The sequence below is a fragment of the Nannospalax galili genome, unplaced genomic scaffold (assembly GCF_000622305.1).
Source record: "Nannospalax galili isolate Female #2095 unplaced genomic scaffold, S.galili_v1.0 scaffold385, whole genome shotgun sequence".
Lineage (NCBI taxonomy): Eukaryota > Metazoa > Chordata > Mammalia > Rodentia > Spalacidae > Nannospalax > Nannospalax galili.
Window position 1 is genome coordinate 274622 of NW_008354956.1, and position 15114 is coordinate 289735.

General features: G+C 52.4%; 1 protein-coding gene across 4 annotated transcripts in view; it reads right to left on the minus strand.

The window, feature by feature from the left end:
• Positions 1–2895: 2895 nt before the first annotated feature.
• Positions 2896–15114, minus strand: part of Xrcc1 (X-ray repair cross complementing 1) — a 32766-nt gene continuing 20547 nt past the window's right edge. For 2 of the 4 annotated variants that reach the window (XM_029555488.1, XM_008851974.3), the window contains 14 exons: positions 10905–11063; positions 10208–10279; positions 9997–10108; positions 9399–9508; positions 9216–9321; positions 8776–9034; positions 8394–8510; positions 6339–6432; positions 6052–6181; positions 5555–5606; positions 5331–5464; positions 4083–4173; positions 3180–3255; positions 2896–3081 (listed from right to left, as the gene is read on the minus strand). In XM_029555488.1, coding sequence (XP_029411348.1) covers positions 2968–3081; positions 3180–3255; positions 4083–4173; positions 5331–5464; positions 5555–5606; positions 6052–6181; positions 6339–6432; positions 8394–8510; positions 8776–9034; positions 9216–9321; positions 9399–9508; positions 9997–10108; positions 10208–10279; positions 10905–11063 — 1626 coding nt within the window. In that variant the 3' untranslated portion in view covers positions 2896–2967. The remainder of the gene's footprint in view (positions 3082–3179; positions 3256–4082; positions 4174–5330; positions 5465–5554; positions 5607–6051; positions 6182–6338; positions 6433–8393; positions 8511–8775; positions 9035–9215; positions 9322–9398; positions 9509–9996; positions 10109–10207; positions 10280–10904; positions 11064–15114) is intronic. The other 2 variants (XM_029555489.1, XR_003846930.1) reach the window with 2 other exon arrangements.

Sequence of the window (15114 nt, forward strand, 5' to 3'; positions counted from 1 at the left end):
AGTGAGAGAGAGAGAGAGAGAGAGAGAGAGAGAGAGAGAGAGAGAGAGAGGAAACATGTGCAGGTCTCCAAGGAGGCCAAAAGCAGGCTGCCAGGCTGAACATCACATAGTCCCTAAATTCTTTTCTTTCTTTTTCTTTAAAAGTGTCTCACTGCAACCCATGTTGGCCTCAAGCTTGCAGTCTCCTAAGTGTATATGTCACCTAGACCTGTTTAAAGATCTAAATTTGAAGAGCAAAATAAAAGTAAAGGAGAATTACCTTAGAAACCACAGAAGCAGAGAAAGTATATTTGATACCAAAAAAAAAAAAAAAAGTGTACAAATCATGAACAAAAACACAGGTAACCCTGCTTGGTGTATGACACACACATTTAATCCCAGCAGTCAGGACACAGGGGCAGGCCAATCTATGTGAGTTGGAGGCCAGCGTGGTCTACAAAGCAAGTTCCAGGACAGTCAGGGCTACATGGTGAGTCCCTGTCTCAAAACAACAGTTAAATTTAACCACAAACAAGTATAAAGTTACAAGGACTAGAGACACAGCACTGTGGGACACAGCTGGCGTATCCTAGCACATGAGGTGGTGAGGAAAGTCCTCGAGGAGCTGATGTTGGAGTTGAGATCTGAACCTTAAAGAGGATGGTCTGAGCAACAACTCATCTACTGCACAAGTTCCAACCCAGCAGGCCAGTGGAAGTCAGTAGGTGCTGTCGTACAAGGGGCTCAGGAGGGCCCTGGAGGGAGGGGTCAGGAATCTCCCCCTCCCCAAGCCCAGCAGCTGCCTATGTCTGGTTTCCACAGAGACCTGCCCTGGTAAAGTCCTTCCAAAGCAACCACAGTGATGGCAGTTGCAAGGGCACAAATTGTGTGTGTGTGTGTGTGTGTGTGTGTGTGTGTTTAGTTTGGGGGTTTTTTGTTGTTATAGTTGTTGTCTTTTTGAAACAGGGTTTCCCTGTAGCCCAAGCTAGCTTGGAAGGGCTCACCCAGATTTTCCTGTGTCCCAGGTCCCTGCAGAAGGCAAGTTCTTTGCGAGGTCTCTCCCCATCTTCCTATTCAACGACCCCATCCTGCCTCAGTGCTCATCACACTTCCCTATAGAACATGCACTCTGCCTTTCCACTCCCCAGTCTGCTGCATACCCCCTCCCTCTGCCAAGCACATCAGCCCCATGAAACCAGGGACTAAGTGTCTTCCCTCATACCTGCATCCCCAATGTCACACACTAGGCTGCAGCATGCAGAATGGCTTCCCAAGGGTATTTACACCCTGGTCCTAGGGAACGGGGATGTGGTATGTGGTCAGGGAAAACCAGAGGTAGAAGAAATTAAGATTCTAGCCAGGCATGGTGGCGCACACCTTTATTGCCACCACTCCAGAGGTAGAGGCAGGCAGATCTCTGTGAGTTCAAGGCCAACCTGGTCTACATAGTGAGTTCCAGGCCAGCTGGAACTACTGGGAGACCCTGTCTCAAAAAGACCCCCCCCAAAAAAAAGAAAAAGAAATTAAGGTTCTGAATCAGCTGGTATTAAGACACGCTAAAGTGGGCTCCATGTCTGCACAAGTTGTTTTGAAGTTCATTGAGACAGTCTCATGTAGTCTAGGCTAGCCTCAAAGTTGTTGTCTTTTTGAGACACAGTACATATCCCTGCTATGTAGCTAAGGATGACCTTGAACTCCTGCCCCTCTTGCCCCCCCCAAGTGCTGGGAGTATAGGCGTGCACCCCCATGCATGCCTCACACACGTGAATCCAAGACAGTGAGGAGAGGCAGTGATGTGACATGAGAAAGATGCAACTGGTCACGGCTGGCCTAGAACAGGGAGAGAGTGGCTGCCTCTAGACGCTGGTGAAGCAGGCAGACCCACCCCGGAGCTTCAGAAGGCTCGCTGCTCCAGCTCCACATGGGCATTTAGCCTAGATGCCCACTCTGGATCTCCATCAGACCTGCTAGAGAATGTGCCTGTTGTTCAAAGCCATCAAGTGTGTGGTAACTGACAGCAGCCAGGAAATCACCAGACTGCTAGTGCAGTGGGGGTGAACAGGGCCATCGGCATCTTACTGAGAAAAAAACAAGGCCGGTGAGATCAGTCAAGGTCAGTGAGACAGTAAGGGCAGGGAGCTCAGTAGCCCTTGACTGGTTAAAGTTAGGAAAGGGCTTGGCATGTCCAAGAGGTTACCCAAGGCCCAGGTCTCAACCCCAACTAACCACAGCCTTTGCCCTGCTTAAACCCCTTTCTGATCCACTCAGCCCACCCGAGAATGAAGTCCAAACTCCCAGCCTGGAGTTCACAGCCCTCCAGGGCCGCCCTGTCCAAAAGAACTTTCCCCAGTGATGGAGTGTTTTGAAGTGTGTGACCAGTGTGACTGAGAAACAAGCTAACCGCCTGCTTGTTTCCCTCCCTCCCTCCCTCCCTCCCCCCTTCAACGTGGAGCCTTGAAGGGGCTCCAGGATTTGGGTGAGTTAATGAAAATGGGCTTCCTTCCACCCATTCTACCTCCTAATTAGATGCAAAAACCACAGTGGATGCTGCAGTTATCTAGAGAACTCTGCAAAAAAGTGCTAAGAGGGGGACCTGGAAAGGCCGGCATGTCCTATGAACAACCACACCTCTAGCTTGAGACCTAGAGAGAACATCTGAGATGCTGGACTTCTTAGATCAAGTTAAGAGAAGAGTTGAGGGACAGAGTCCCAATTCCCTGCCCTCTGTCAGCACAGGACTATAGAGCCAGGGGGAGGAGAGAGCAGCTCCCTAGCAGATCTGATGGAGGAGCCCCACTCACCTCTTCCCAGACCCCAGGACAGGGCCACAGGGCAACCCAGAGCCCTGGCCAGCAGAGAGAGGCAGAACCAAGATGAGACTGAAGCTGAAGCTCCTGGAGCTCTGGGAGACTGAGATGGGGGCTGTTCCAAACCAAGTGTCCTTTATTAGATTCATCAGTTGTACACACACGCACACAGGCACAGACCTCAGGCCTGGGGCACCACCCCATACAGCTGGTGAGGGAGTAACTTTTGCTTCTCGTTGCAACTGTAGATCCACCGAGGCCGGACGAATGCCAAGGAAGGGTTGTCCATCAGGGCCTGTGGGGGAGAGGGAGTCCACATGGCCATGTGTAATCCAGAGGGCAGGAGACGCGAAGGTGCGTCAGGAACCTCCACCTCTGCCCTCCAGGGCTCACCTCCTCAAAGCTGGGATCCCACTCCTGGGCTGTGATCACAAACTGGACCCGTTCACTCATGTAATCCTCAAGCTCACTGGTGGGAGATAAGGAGAGGTGGAGGGGTGACCCCGTGGAGGAGACTACATCCATGTTCTCCCATGTGTCTCAACCTTTGTGCTGAAAATCTATATTAAAAATATCTTTTAAGGCTGGGCATGATGGTGCGTGCCTTCAATGCCAGCACTCAGCAAGCAGAGGCAGGCAGAGCTCTGTGAGATTGAGGCCAGCCTTGTCTACATAACGAGTTCCAGGTCAGCTGGGGCTATAGGTCTCAAATTTTTAAAAAATTAATGAGTCCCAAACTCTGCTTGAAGAGGAGGAAGAGAACAAGGAAGAAGAGAGAAGGGGAGGAGGAAGGGGAGGAGGAAGGGGAGAGGAAGAGGGGGGAGGGGCACGGCAGGCCTCCATTCTCTCAACCTCACTCCCCAGCTGCTCCCACTCTCACACGTGCTGTCCTGTCTCCAGCTGGACTTTTCTTTTTTCTTCCTTTTCGTGGCTTTTGTTTTTGAGACAAGGTGCCACACTGTAGGTTCAGCCACCTGAGTGCTGGGATTACGGGTGTCCGAGACATCATGCCTGGCTTCAAGCCTGACTTCTGCCCCATGGAGCTGCCGTGAGGCCTCCATCTCCCATGCAGCAGCCCTGACAAGGCTCAAGAGCAATGCCCGGTGGTAACCCTCTCAGGAGGGGGCATTCACTTTAGAGAAGAGCACTGGGAGCAGCAGGAGGGTAGTCATGCCCTTCAGTGCCACTGCAGCCTGTGCCCACCCTGCTGGGCACGCTCCCACATCCTCCCATCACCCTCCTTCCACAGTGCATTCATTCCCCGACCCCTGGACCCATCGCCAGCCCTCCACTGACCCATTGAAAGCTGTCACATATCGGATGAGCTTCCGCCGCTCATCCCCAGGGAACTCCCCGTACAGGAAGAAGTGTTTACCCTGGAAGAAGTCTGCGGGAGAGATGAGGAAAAGGTGAACCGTGAGTCCCCAGATTGCAAGGCACTGATCAGGAGCGCTGAACATGTGGAGCCAACAAAGGGAGGCAGAGGAACCACAGCACTAATGGTTTCTAGTCTGGCACCCATTGGGTCTGCGGGGAGGTTCTCGTGTGCCTGCTTTGGTGCTGGCTAGCGAAAGTGCAGTCGCTGTAACACAGCCATGTGGCTCTTGCAGGCAGGTCACAGCTCCTTCCCTGGCCTGGGCTAGGCTGGCGGCCTCAGGCCTGCCACCATTTCCCTTTGGCTAGCTGGCTCTGGGCTGGTTTTCACGTGACTTTCCAGGTCACTGACTCACTGCCCTCATTCTGGGAGGCTGGGTTGAAGTGCTTCCCTGCACTCTCCCATGAGGAGCCTGGCAAACAGCTCTTCCAATGACCCTGAACCTCACCTGTTTGGACCCTGACTATTTTTCTTCTTTCCTTCCTTTTTCTCCTCCTTTCTCTTTTGGTCTTTTGAAAGAGGTTAAACCTTGAACTCAGGCAATCCTCCTGCCTCAGCCTTCTCAGCGGGGGACTGCAGGCATGAACCTCCACACCTGGCTTTCCTTCTAATCCTGCCTGGGAGGCTCCAACTCCCACAGCCTCCTGCAGGTCTCTCAGCTCCGTTTTAATGTCTTCAGGCTCTCCAGCAGGGAGAGTGGCACACACCTGTAATCCAAGCACTTGGGAGGCTGAGATAGCAGGATCACCACAAGTCAGACCAACCTGGGCCACACAAAACCCCATCTTGGGGGAAAAAAATAAGAAACTCAGATACACATGCCCGCACCGTCATCTTGACACTGTCGGTAATGACTAACTCTGAACACACAATGCTCCACTGCTCGGGTGTCAAGGGACCCGACAGAACTGAGAGGGCGGTGGTCTGAAGCACTGACCACAAAATGGGGTTGCTCACACTGGGATGGGGATCATATGTGTTGGACAGCAAGGGGAGCCATAGCGCAAGTTGTGGAAGCCACAGGAAGGGAAGCAGGCCAAAGAGAGCAGGACATGGCCAAGGCAGGGAGCCAGGGAGCTGGGTGGCAGCACCAATCCCAGGGCTGGCTGGGGCAGGACACCACTGCCACCTGAGGGCTCAAGGTGACACTGCAGAAACAGATTTCCAACCTGGGAGTTCTGGGATTGGCAGGTCGGCATCTGGGGGAGCCTCGCTGTCTGTGTTCTCGTCTGTGGAGCCTGCGTAAGGGTCCTCGCCATCCTCCCCTGGGGCTGCGGGCTTCGGCTGCCTCTGCTCGGCCACCCTGAGGCAGTAAAGAGTGGCAGAGAGTGAGCATATAGGGAGACAGACCCCTGCACCCTAGGCCAGGTTGCACTGCCCAAAGCAAGCCTACCTCCTCAGCTCATCCTCCGTGTCCCCCGAATCTTCTGCCCCATTGTCCTGTCCTGCCAGAAGAAGCTCAGTCAACCCACTTTTGTCTTCTGGGAAGTCTGGGAACTCCCTTCCCAGAATGGCTCTAGAGAATATAGGCAGGGACTGAAAACAGCCTCAGCTGCCACCTACATCTAGCCTTCAGATTAGCAAGCCCCTCTCTTCCACTCCATTTGTCTGGGTACAGATCCAAGGGCCCAAGCCCCAGCACTTGGTCCAGGGGCAAGTCCAACACTCCTCCTTCAGATCCAGGAGTTTAAGCCCTAGCCTCCTCCCTCGGACCCAGGGGTCCAGACGCAGCCCTCTACCCTCAGAACCAGGGGTTCAGGCCCCAGCCCTCCTCCATCAGACCCAGGGGTCCAGACCCCAGACCGCCCCCTCCAACCTAGGAGTTCAGGCCCCAGAGCCCTCCTCCCCCAGCTCAAGGGGTCCAGATCTCTTCCTCCCTCAGACTCTAACCTGACTGTTCCCCTTCAGGGTCACTATTGTCCTGGGGTCCTGGTGAGGGTGCCTTGGTCTGTTCTGGGGTTGGTGGCTTCTGGGGTGAGCTGGATCCTGCTGCCTGGGCTCTGGCTTTGGCCTTGGGGCGCTGAGGAAGGAAGGTTGGACAGCTGAGGTGGTTGGGGCAGTATGGGCATGAGACTGCGGACAGCCTGCAGAGGCAGGAGTGGGAGGGAGGCTGAGGTACCACTGCAGACACCAGAGTCCTCCCAGCACTCCCTCCCCACCACGCAGGGGCATCAGACCTTTTGGGGAAGCTTGGGAGCTTCATCTTCACTGCTCCCGCTGTGCGAGTCCCCCTCGTTCTCGCTGCTGGAGCCAGGCCCTGCCATGAGGTACCTAGGGAAGGAACCAGGCCTCAGCATAGTACTGAGAACTCTAAGGGAGGTGGGGAGGTGCTGGGAGGCAACAGCTTACTGTGGGATCCTGCTCTCCCTGCCACCTGGCCCCTCCCCACTGGAACCCAGGCAGCCCACAGAGATGCGAGCATACCATTTCCCTCTTGGGGAAGAAATGTGCCATTTTGAGGAGGAAAGAAAAATCAGAAATGGTCTCCCCCATTGAGAATCAAGATCAGTTTCTCATTAGGAGGATGCCTATAGCAATTAACAGAAAATTCTCAGGAGTAAATACTGTTGGCACTGAGGATCTGGAGGTATGAATCTATGAACTCAACCAATCATGCATGAACTTGTTTTGGTCACTGTTCTATAAATAACAAAATATAACAAGAAATTACATAGCATTTACATACTATTACTTCTGATAAGCTCTCTAGAGATTCAAAATATCTGGGAAGAGTCCAGCCTGGTGAGGCAGGCCTGTAATGACAAGTATTGGAATGGCTGAGGCAAAAGGATTTCAAGTTCAAGGCCAGCTTGGGCAACTTGACATTAGCTCAGTGGTAGAGCACCTGCCTAGAATCCCCCAGTGAGGGGCTGGGGTGTGGCTCAGTGGTAGAGCACCTGCCTAGAATCCCCATGAGGGGCTGGGGGTGTGGCTCAGTGGTAGAACACCTGCCTAGAATCCCCCATGAGGGGCTGGGGTGTGGCTCAGTGGTAGAGCACCTGCCTATGATCCCCCAGTGAGGGGCTGGGGTGTGGCTCAGTGGTAGAGCACCTGCCTAGAATCCCCCAGTGAGGGGCCGGGGGGGGTAGCTCAATGGTAGAGCACCTGCCTAGAATCCCCCAGTGAGGGGCTGGGGGTGTGGCTCAGTGGTAGAGCACCTGCCTAGAATCCCCCAGTGAGGGGCCGGGGGCGTAGCTCAATAGTAGAGCACCTGCCTAGAATCCCCCAGTGAGGGGCTGGGGGTGTGGCTCAGTGGTAGAACACCTGCCTAGAATCCCCCAGTGAGAGGCTGGGGGCATGGTTCAGGGGTTGCCCAGCATGTGGAAAATCTCAGGTTCAATCCCTAGTACCACCTCCCAAAAATTATATGCAAAGATATGTTCAGGTTATATGCAAATACTCATCATTTTATACAAGGAACTTGAGCATCTGTAGATCTCTCCTCCCCGGTAGGTATGTGTGGTATGGGTGTTCACCTGTGAACACACTCAGTAACCATCATGACCACTTTGGGGAATAAATGCAACTCAAGACTAGCCACACATCTGTTCAGGGTGATCACAGAGAAGAGTGAGTCTGTGTGGAAGTTAGAGAAGAACTCTTAGTTTTCAGACATATCTGGATCCTCCAAACAAGGTATGGAGCCCACTGCCTTGACTAAGTGGGGCTGAACACCCCCTTCCCTGTCTCACAGTTCCCCAACACAACTCATGACTCAAATATAGCCTCACTTCTGAATACACCGTAACCATGGAATATACTAGAGTCTCCTCCAATCCTCAGCCCTTGGATTTGACCATGCTCTTCCCCAGCTCAAGTCTTCCATGCCTCCTACCTCTGGCAGCCTCGTGTTTCTATGCCACTTCCAACTCCCACTATAAGGTCAGTCCCACCTGAACCTCCTCAAGAGGATGCAAACTGCTGCCTGCCCCTGCCTGCTCCGTGCTGCCCAATACACCCTCTGCCTGTTTGCTATGCACATCTCGTCCTGCAAGACTCCTGCTAGCGCAGACTCCCCAGGCAACTCCACGCTGGGCTAAAATGTCTGACCCACTCAGCCAAGTGACAAGTCATTAAGGCTCAGCCTTTCGGTCCCCAGTATCATACAGTAACAGCCCAGCACTAATTGGAGGCTTCCAGACAGGCTCTGAATGACTGGAAACAGCTCTGAAGCTCCCCACTTCAACCCCAAGCCTCTGCTGCCTGAGAGTCAAGATGTAGTGAGGACTCACCTCTGGGAGGGCAGTCGACGACGCATGCGGTGACAGTCCAGCACCCACTCTTTACGCACAATGCGGCCTCCAAGGCCCAGGACCTGGCTGTACTTGGGGGTGTTGGCAAAGGCACAGCTGCAGGGGAAAAATAGAGGGGTGTCAGTAAGATGTGATCTGAAGGGCAAATGGGACATGGTGGGGGGAGACAAAGATGACTTGGGAGAAAGAGAACAAGAGATGGAGTGAAAGGAAGGAGGCAGAAACCAGAGGATCAGACGTAAAGAGAGACAAGGAGGCAAAAAGATGGGAGGGAGGGAGGGAGGGAACAATGCAGGAACAGGGGGAAGCAAGAGAGGGGGATGAAGGGCCAAGACAGGGCTTAGGGAGGGCAGAGGCGTACATGAGGTGCGTGCTGTCTGGGGTCCAGTCTGGCCGATACTTGGCCCCCAGCTCCAGGGCCTTGTCCCGGAGCTCTGAGCGGAAAGGGTTCTGGAAGCCACTGAGCACTACCACCACACCCTGTAGAACCTTCCCCAGGTCCTTTGGGCCAGCACGAGCTCCCTTGGGCTCCGTGCCTTCTCCTCGAGGCTTCCCTGGGACTGCCGCCTGTGCTGGGGTAGAGGTTGCAGCTGCAGCTGGAGTGCAGGTAGGAGCTGGCACTGGGGAGCCAAAGTGTAGAAATTCAGATAGTACCCCTGGGGCTACACATGCAGCCCCAACTCCCTCAGGACACAGGAGCTCAGACTCCCCACTCCCTCCTCCAACCCAGGGGTCCAGACCTCTTCCCCTGTGACACGCAAGCCCAGGCCCCGATGCAAACAAGGAACCCAGTCTGCTTACGTTTGGGTTTCTTGAGAGCGGGTGGCCCAGCCAAAGGTTTGCTGGCAGTCTTTCTTTCTTCTGAGTTCAAGTCCAATTTCCTCTTCCCTTTGGGAGACTCCTGGGGCTGAGGAGGAAGGGATGTGCTGAGGCCTCCAGCTTCTTTCCTCCTCCACACCCCTTACCCCACATCCGATATCTCACCTTGGAGGAGCTGCCAGAAGCCTTGGAGACAGGAGAGGCCAAGGAGGCTGCACTAGAGGCCTGGAGCGTAGCAGCTGCATAGCTCGGTCCTGCTGGGTCACTGGCTGAAGCTATAGATAGGGAAGTGGACTGAGCATGAGAGGGCAGGCAAGGCACGCTTAGCTCCTATGCACCAGCAGAGCCATCCCCAAATCCAACAGTAATCTCGAGTTCAGGCCCCAGTTCTCCCTCACATTCAGGGTCAGACCTCAGCTTTTCCTCCTCAGACTCAGTCCAGGCTCTAGTCCCTCTCCCTTGGACAGCCTCCCCCCAGACCCAGAGGTCTAGCCAGCCCCCTACTAACTCACCACTCAGGTTTTCTTTCTCTGTGTCATTGTTTTAGAGAGTCTCATGTATCAGTATGGATCAAACTCAGTATGCAGTTGAGAATGACCCTGAACTCCGGATCCTCCTGCCTCTACCTCCCCAGTGCAGGGATTTCAGCCATGAGCCACCATGCCCGGTTTATACAGGGATGGGGACCGAACACTGGGCTTCGTGCATGCTAAGTAAGCACTCTACCATCACCAGCCCTGGCGCCCAGGTTTTCCACACTCACCAGAAGATGTCTTGTTGATACGACTGAAGAAGAGAGCCCCTGGTCTCAAGGAGTTGGCCTTGTCGTCCTCCTCCTTCACACGAAACTGGCCAAGCTTGGTCACTGTCACCTTCTAAGGTTCCGAAAGGTCAGTGCTGTGGTAAGGCTGCTAGCAGGTGGGGGAGGAGAGGCAGGGAGAAGGCTGGGGGGTGGGGGGGGCAGGTGAGCTTACCTGGGTTGGGACCTCCTCATCTTTTACTGGGGGGCTGTGAAATCGCACAAAACTCAGGCCATAGGGTGAGTCCTGGAATGCAGGGGTAGGTGTCAGGGTGTCTGGACAGGACAGAGCTAGGCCTTCATGTCCCTTACTTAGGGAGGCCCTTTCTGGCTCAGTCTAAGCAGGTGACAGCGATGATGACAGCAATGAATAGTAAACTGCACTATGCTTAACCGAGGATCCAGGCCAGCTTTCAGCCCTCGATGCTCTAGTTCTTGACCCTCACTACAACTAGCAGTCTGCTTGGTGTGCAGTGAGTCCACTTCTACATGCTCAATTCCTGCCTGGAGCCACTTCCAGAACACAGAACACCCAAAGCCCCTTGCCTCCCCTAGCTGGGTGCAGAGCCAAACGGTACGAAGACCCTGAGTCCCTGACCCCACTATGATGAGGATGCTGGCAATGTTAAAATATTAAACAGCCCAATGGGCCTCAGCACACTCTCCAAGACTTCCTCAGAGAACAAAGTTGCTCATCGTGGGAGGATCCCAAACCCATTTCTAGGAACTGAGGTACCTAGCCTCTCCACGATCTGGCAGGAACAGCAGCTGTCCATGGCCTCAGGCCTCTGGACTCAACACTAGCCCCTCAGATGCCCCCTCACCCAGGACCAGGACCAAGGTCTGACTCCCTCAGCTCCTGCACTACGTACCTTGCTGTAGGGCTGGCTGCACACAATTTTAACACGGTCCCAGCGCTTCTCAGCTGCTGCTCGGACCAACTTGTCAGGTCCAAAAATACGAACACGGTTGGGATTTGAACCACTGCGGCTCTCAGATGGGGACATGAACGAGGAGGTGACCAGAAGGACCTAGGCAGAAGAAGACACAATGAAGAAGATCCAGAGTTAGTGCACTTCTGGGGAGCTGGACAAGGGGCAGGGGGCTGGGGGCTGGAGCCAGGGTCACCAGAATCCAGCTTGAGCCTTCACATCTCTACACTTCTTTAAAAACAAAGATTTATAGGCTGGGCGTGGTGGTGCACACCTTTAATCCCAGAGGCAGAGGCAGGCCAGCCTGGTCTACATAGTGAGTTCCAGGCCAGCTGGGGCTACAAGGAAGCCCTGCCTCAAAAAAAAAAAAAAAAAGATTTATTTATTTTCACTTATGAGAATTTGCCTACATGTATGTATAAACACCATGTGTGTGCAGTACCCATGGAGGCCAGAAGGCAGCATCGAATCCCATGGAATTGGAGTTATAGATGGTTGTTAGCCACCATGTAGGTGCTGGGAACTGAATCCAGGTCCTCTGCAAGAGCAGTCAGTGCTCTTAACTGCTGAATCATCTCTTCAGCCCCTAGACCTGTTCTTTCTACATTTTATTTGTGTATGTATGTGTGTGCATACGTGTGGTGTATGTGATATTATGTGGTACAATGCATGTGGATGTGCGAGCGTGGGTGCCCATATGTGCGCACACATGGAGGCCAGAGGTCATCCTCTGTGGCTCTCTGCCTTCCTCCTTTACCGCAGAGTCTCTTACTGAACTGAAGCTCAGTATTTCCACCTAGGTTAGCAGCCATAGAGCTCCCAAGTCTGTAGCCCTGCCCTGTGTTTCTGGGCCTCCACTGAGTTTTCCAGACTCCAAGGGATCTTACATACATGTATTTTTTTAACTACCTTATTTATTAATTTTATGTGTATGCGTGTATTGCCTGTACGTAGGTAAGTGCACCCGTGTTGTGCAATGCCCACAGAGGTCAGAAAAGGATGTCAGATCCCCTGGAGGTATAGACAGTTGTTAGCTGCCATGTGGGTGCAGGGAGTCAAACCTGGGTCTTCTGCAAGAACAGCCAGTGTCCTTAATCACTGAGCCATCTCTCCAGCATACATACACAGACACACACACACACATATATATTTGGTCTTTTTGAGACAGGGTCTCCTGTAGCCCCAGCTATCCTGGAACTCACTATGTAGACCAGGCTGGCTTCAAACTCAGAGAGATCCGCCCACCTCTGCCTCCCGAGTACTGGGATTAAAGGTGTGCACCACCACACCTGGCCCCCATGTATATTTTTTTAAGAGAGGGTTTCCCTGTAGCCCCAGCTTGCCCCTGGAACTCACTATGCAGACCAGGCTAGCCTTGATCTTGATCTTGCAGAGATCCGCCTGCCTCTGCCTCCCAAGCACTGGGATTAAAAGTGTGCATTACCATGCCCAGTGTATATATGTATTTTTTAAATGACACATACTAATTGTACATTTTTTATGGGGTACAGTGTGCATGTCAATGCTTTAATATAATGTATATTTTTTATCTTTAGTTTGGCTTTTTGAGACAAGGCCACATGTAGCTCAGGCTGGCCACAAATTTGCTATGTATCTGAGATTGACCTTAAATTTCTGATCCTGCCTCCAACCTCCCAGACTCTGGGATAACAGGCATGTACCACCACACCCAGCTCTACATTGTGTGTGTGACGTGTGTGGTGATGAGATCAGAGTAACTGGCCTACTGTCACCTCAGATACTAATCATTCCTTTGTATCAGGAACTCCATCTCTACTAGCTACTTTGAAGCACCTAATAAAATGTCAGCCACAATTTTCCTACTGAGCAGTGCAACTTGAGAAGTTATTCTTCCTGCCAGGTGTTGTGGTGCAGGCCAGCAATCCCAGTACTCAGAGGAGCCCGGGAAGGGAGATGGTGAGTTTGAGGCCAGGGTGGGCCACACAAAAGATCCTGTCTCAAAGAAATATATTATCATTTCTCCCATCCAATCACAGCCCTGCAGCCATTTTCCGTCCCTCCCTCCCACACTGCTTCCAGGGCTAGGGTAACCACAATTCCATTCTCTATGCTCCCAGATTGATATTTTAGCTTCCACATGTGAGAACAGACATTTGTCACTCTGTATGTGGCTTATATTTAGAGTGTGTGTGTGTGTGTGTGTGTGTGTGTGTGTGTGTACACAAATGCACACATGCGCCACAGGGCACTTGTGGAAGTAGGACAACTTTAGGAAATCGGATCTCTCCTTTGGTTAAGAGTAGCAAAAAGCCCCCATAAGTTTAACTGGTCTAGACTATAAAATCTCTAGTCTGTTGGACCTTTCCAGTTTCACTGGCCAATCTCCTGGTGACAGAACCACCCCTAGGAAGGCAGGTTCTCCTTAAGTTATGCTAAATAGTTGGGCAGAGTACCTGGTGCGTTAATGAGGTAGCGAATTTTGCTGCCTGGAATCCTGCCTCGTAGTGCCGAACTCCACAGAACTCTGGATCAGCCACAGTAGTGTAAATCTCTGTAAGTCTGTCCAACTTTCTCTAAATTCTTTAGAAAAAGCATAATTTGTTTTCTTCATGGCTTTCTTTCTAAACATGCTTTCTTTAAGGTTTTGGGCTGCCCCTAGCATCTTATATATTTTTTTACTTTTTCTCTAAAGCTTCCTTCTCCCAGTCATGTAGCTGCCAGTCAGCCATGTGTCTGACCTCCGTGCAGGCTCTAAACCTGCATGGCTCCATGGCTTTCTTTCCTTCTCCCCTCCATTCACCTCCTCAAGGCAGCTGCCAAGATTACCAGCTTGCCTGCCCTGAGGAATTTTCTTTAAAATTCTAATGAAGTTGTAAAACCTTTCATTTGGATCCATTCTTAAATACTTTTATGAATGAGACTAAGAACCCTCTAGGGGACCCTCTTTCCCCATTTTACTTCCACCATGTGGGTCTGGGGACTCTAACACAGGTCTTCAGGCTGGGCAGCGAGCAAGCGCCTTTAGGTGAGCTGTCTTGCTGGCTTCTGGCGTGCGTAACTTGCCAGTTCCATTCATGTTGCTGACGTGACAATTTTATTCTTCAGTTTATTTCTTCTTTGAGGATCTCATATATTATGCATTTTGGTCATGTTCACCCCCATGACGCTCTCCCTGGCTCCTACTTCCCGACAAGTCCCTTCTGCTTTCATGTCTTTCTGTTGAATTACTCACTGAGCACGGGCATCTTACCAGTGGCTATCCACTGAAGAAAATGATGCCCTCCCTGGCAGCTACCTGAAAGCTCCTCAGCTGGGCCTCATGAGCCTTCTCCACACCACTGAAGTCTGTTCTTTCTTTGTAGCCAAATACTATTACTATATTCTGCATATACACACTGCTTTGTCCCTGCTCAGCCAGCACTGGCCACCTTGGGCATACCAACTTCACTTCTAGTAGTGGGATCGCTGGATCACAATAGTCCAGACAACTCCCACGGAGTCTTTACACCAGGCAATATGGAGGGCCACAGGTCCCAAGGAACTCTCCCAGCAGAGGAGTCTCAGCGAGAAGCACAGTGTTCAAACATCACTGGAAATGCATGGCTGAGTCAGAGCAAAGGCCAGAGTTACAGGATGCCAGAAACGAGAGCTCCAATTCCAGAGAAGCAAGGCAGCAGCATCGGTTATTAAGTGATGCTCCTCTGTCAGGCAGAGCGTCTGTGGGCAGATGCCACTGGACAGCTCTGTGCTGTGGGGCCTAGGAGGCAAACCACTGGGCGAGGCCGGATGCGCCTCACCAGGCTCTGCCAATGGGAGAGGCAAACGCTGCAAGCGGCAGGACACAGGGTCCCACTCCCTGTCTAGCTCCAGATTCTGGGACCACCCAGCTCTTCTGTGGCACCATAGGAATCCAGTGTATAGCAGCCCCACACCAGTCCCTTTCTCAGGGACAGCAGCAGGAGGTTCCAGAAAAATGGAGTAACTCCTCCTTGGGGTGCTTCAGGTCCCATGACCTCACTCTCAGGAGCAACTCTGCATCAGGGCATTTCGGGTCCCATGATGCTCACAGTGGTGACAGATATTCAGTCATTCCAACATTTTTAAAAATTATTATTTTTAGCCAGGCGTGGTGGCACACACCTTTAGTCCCAGCACTCAGGAGGCAGAG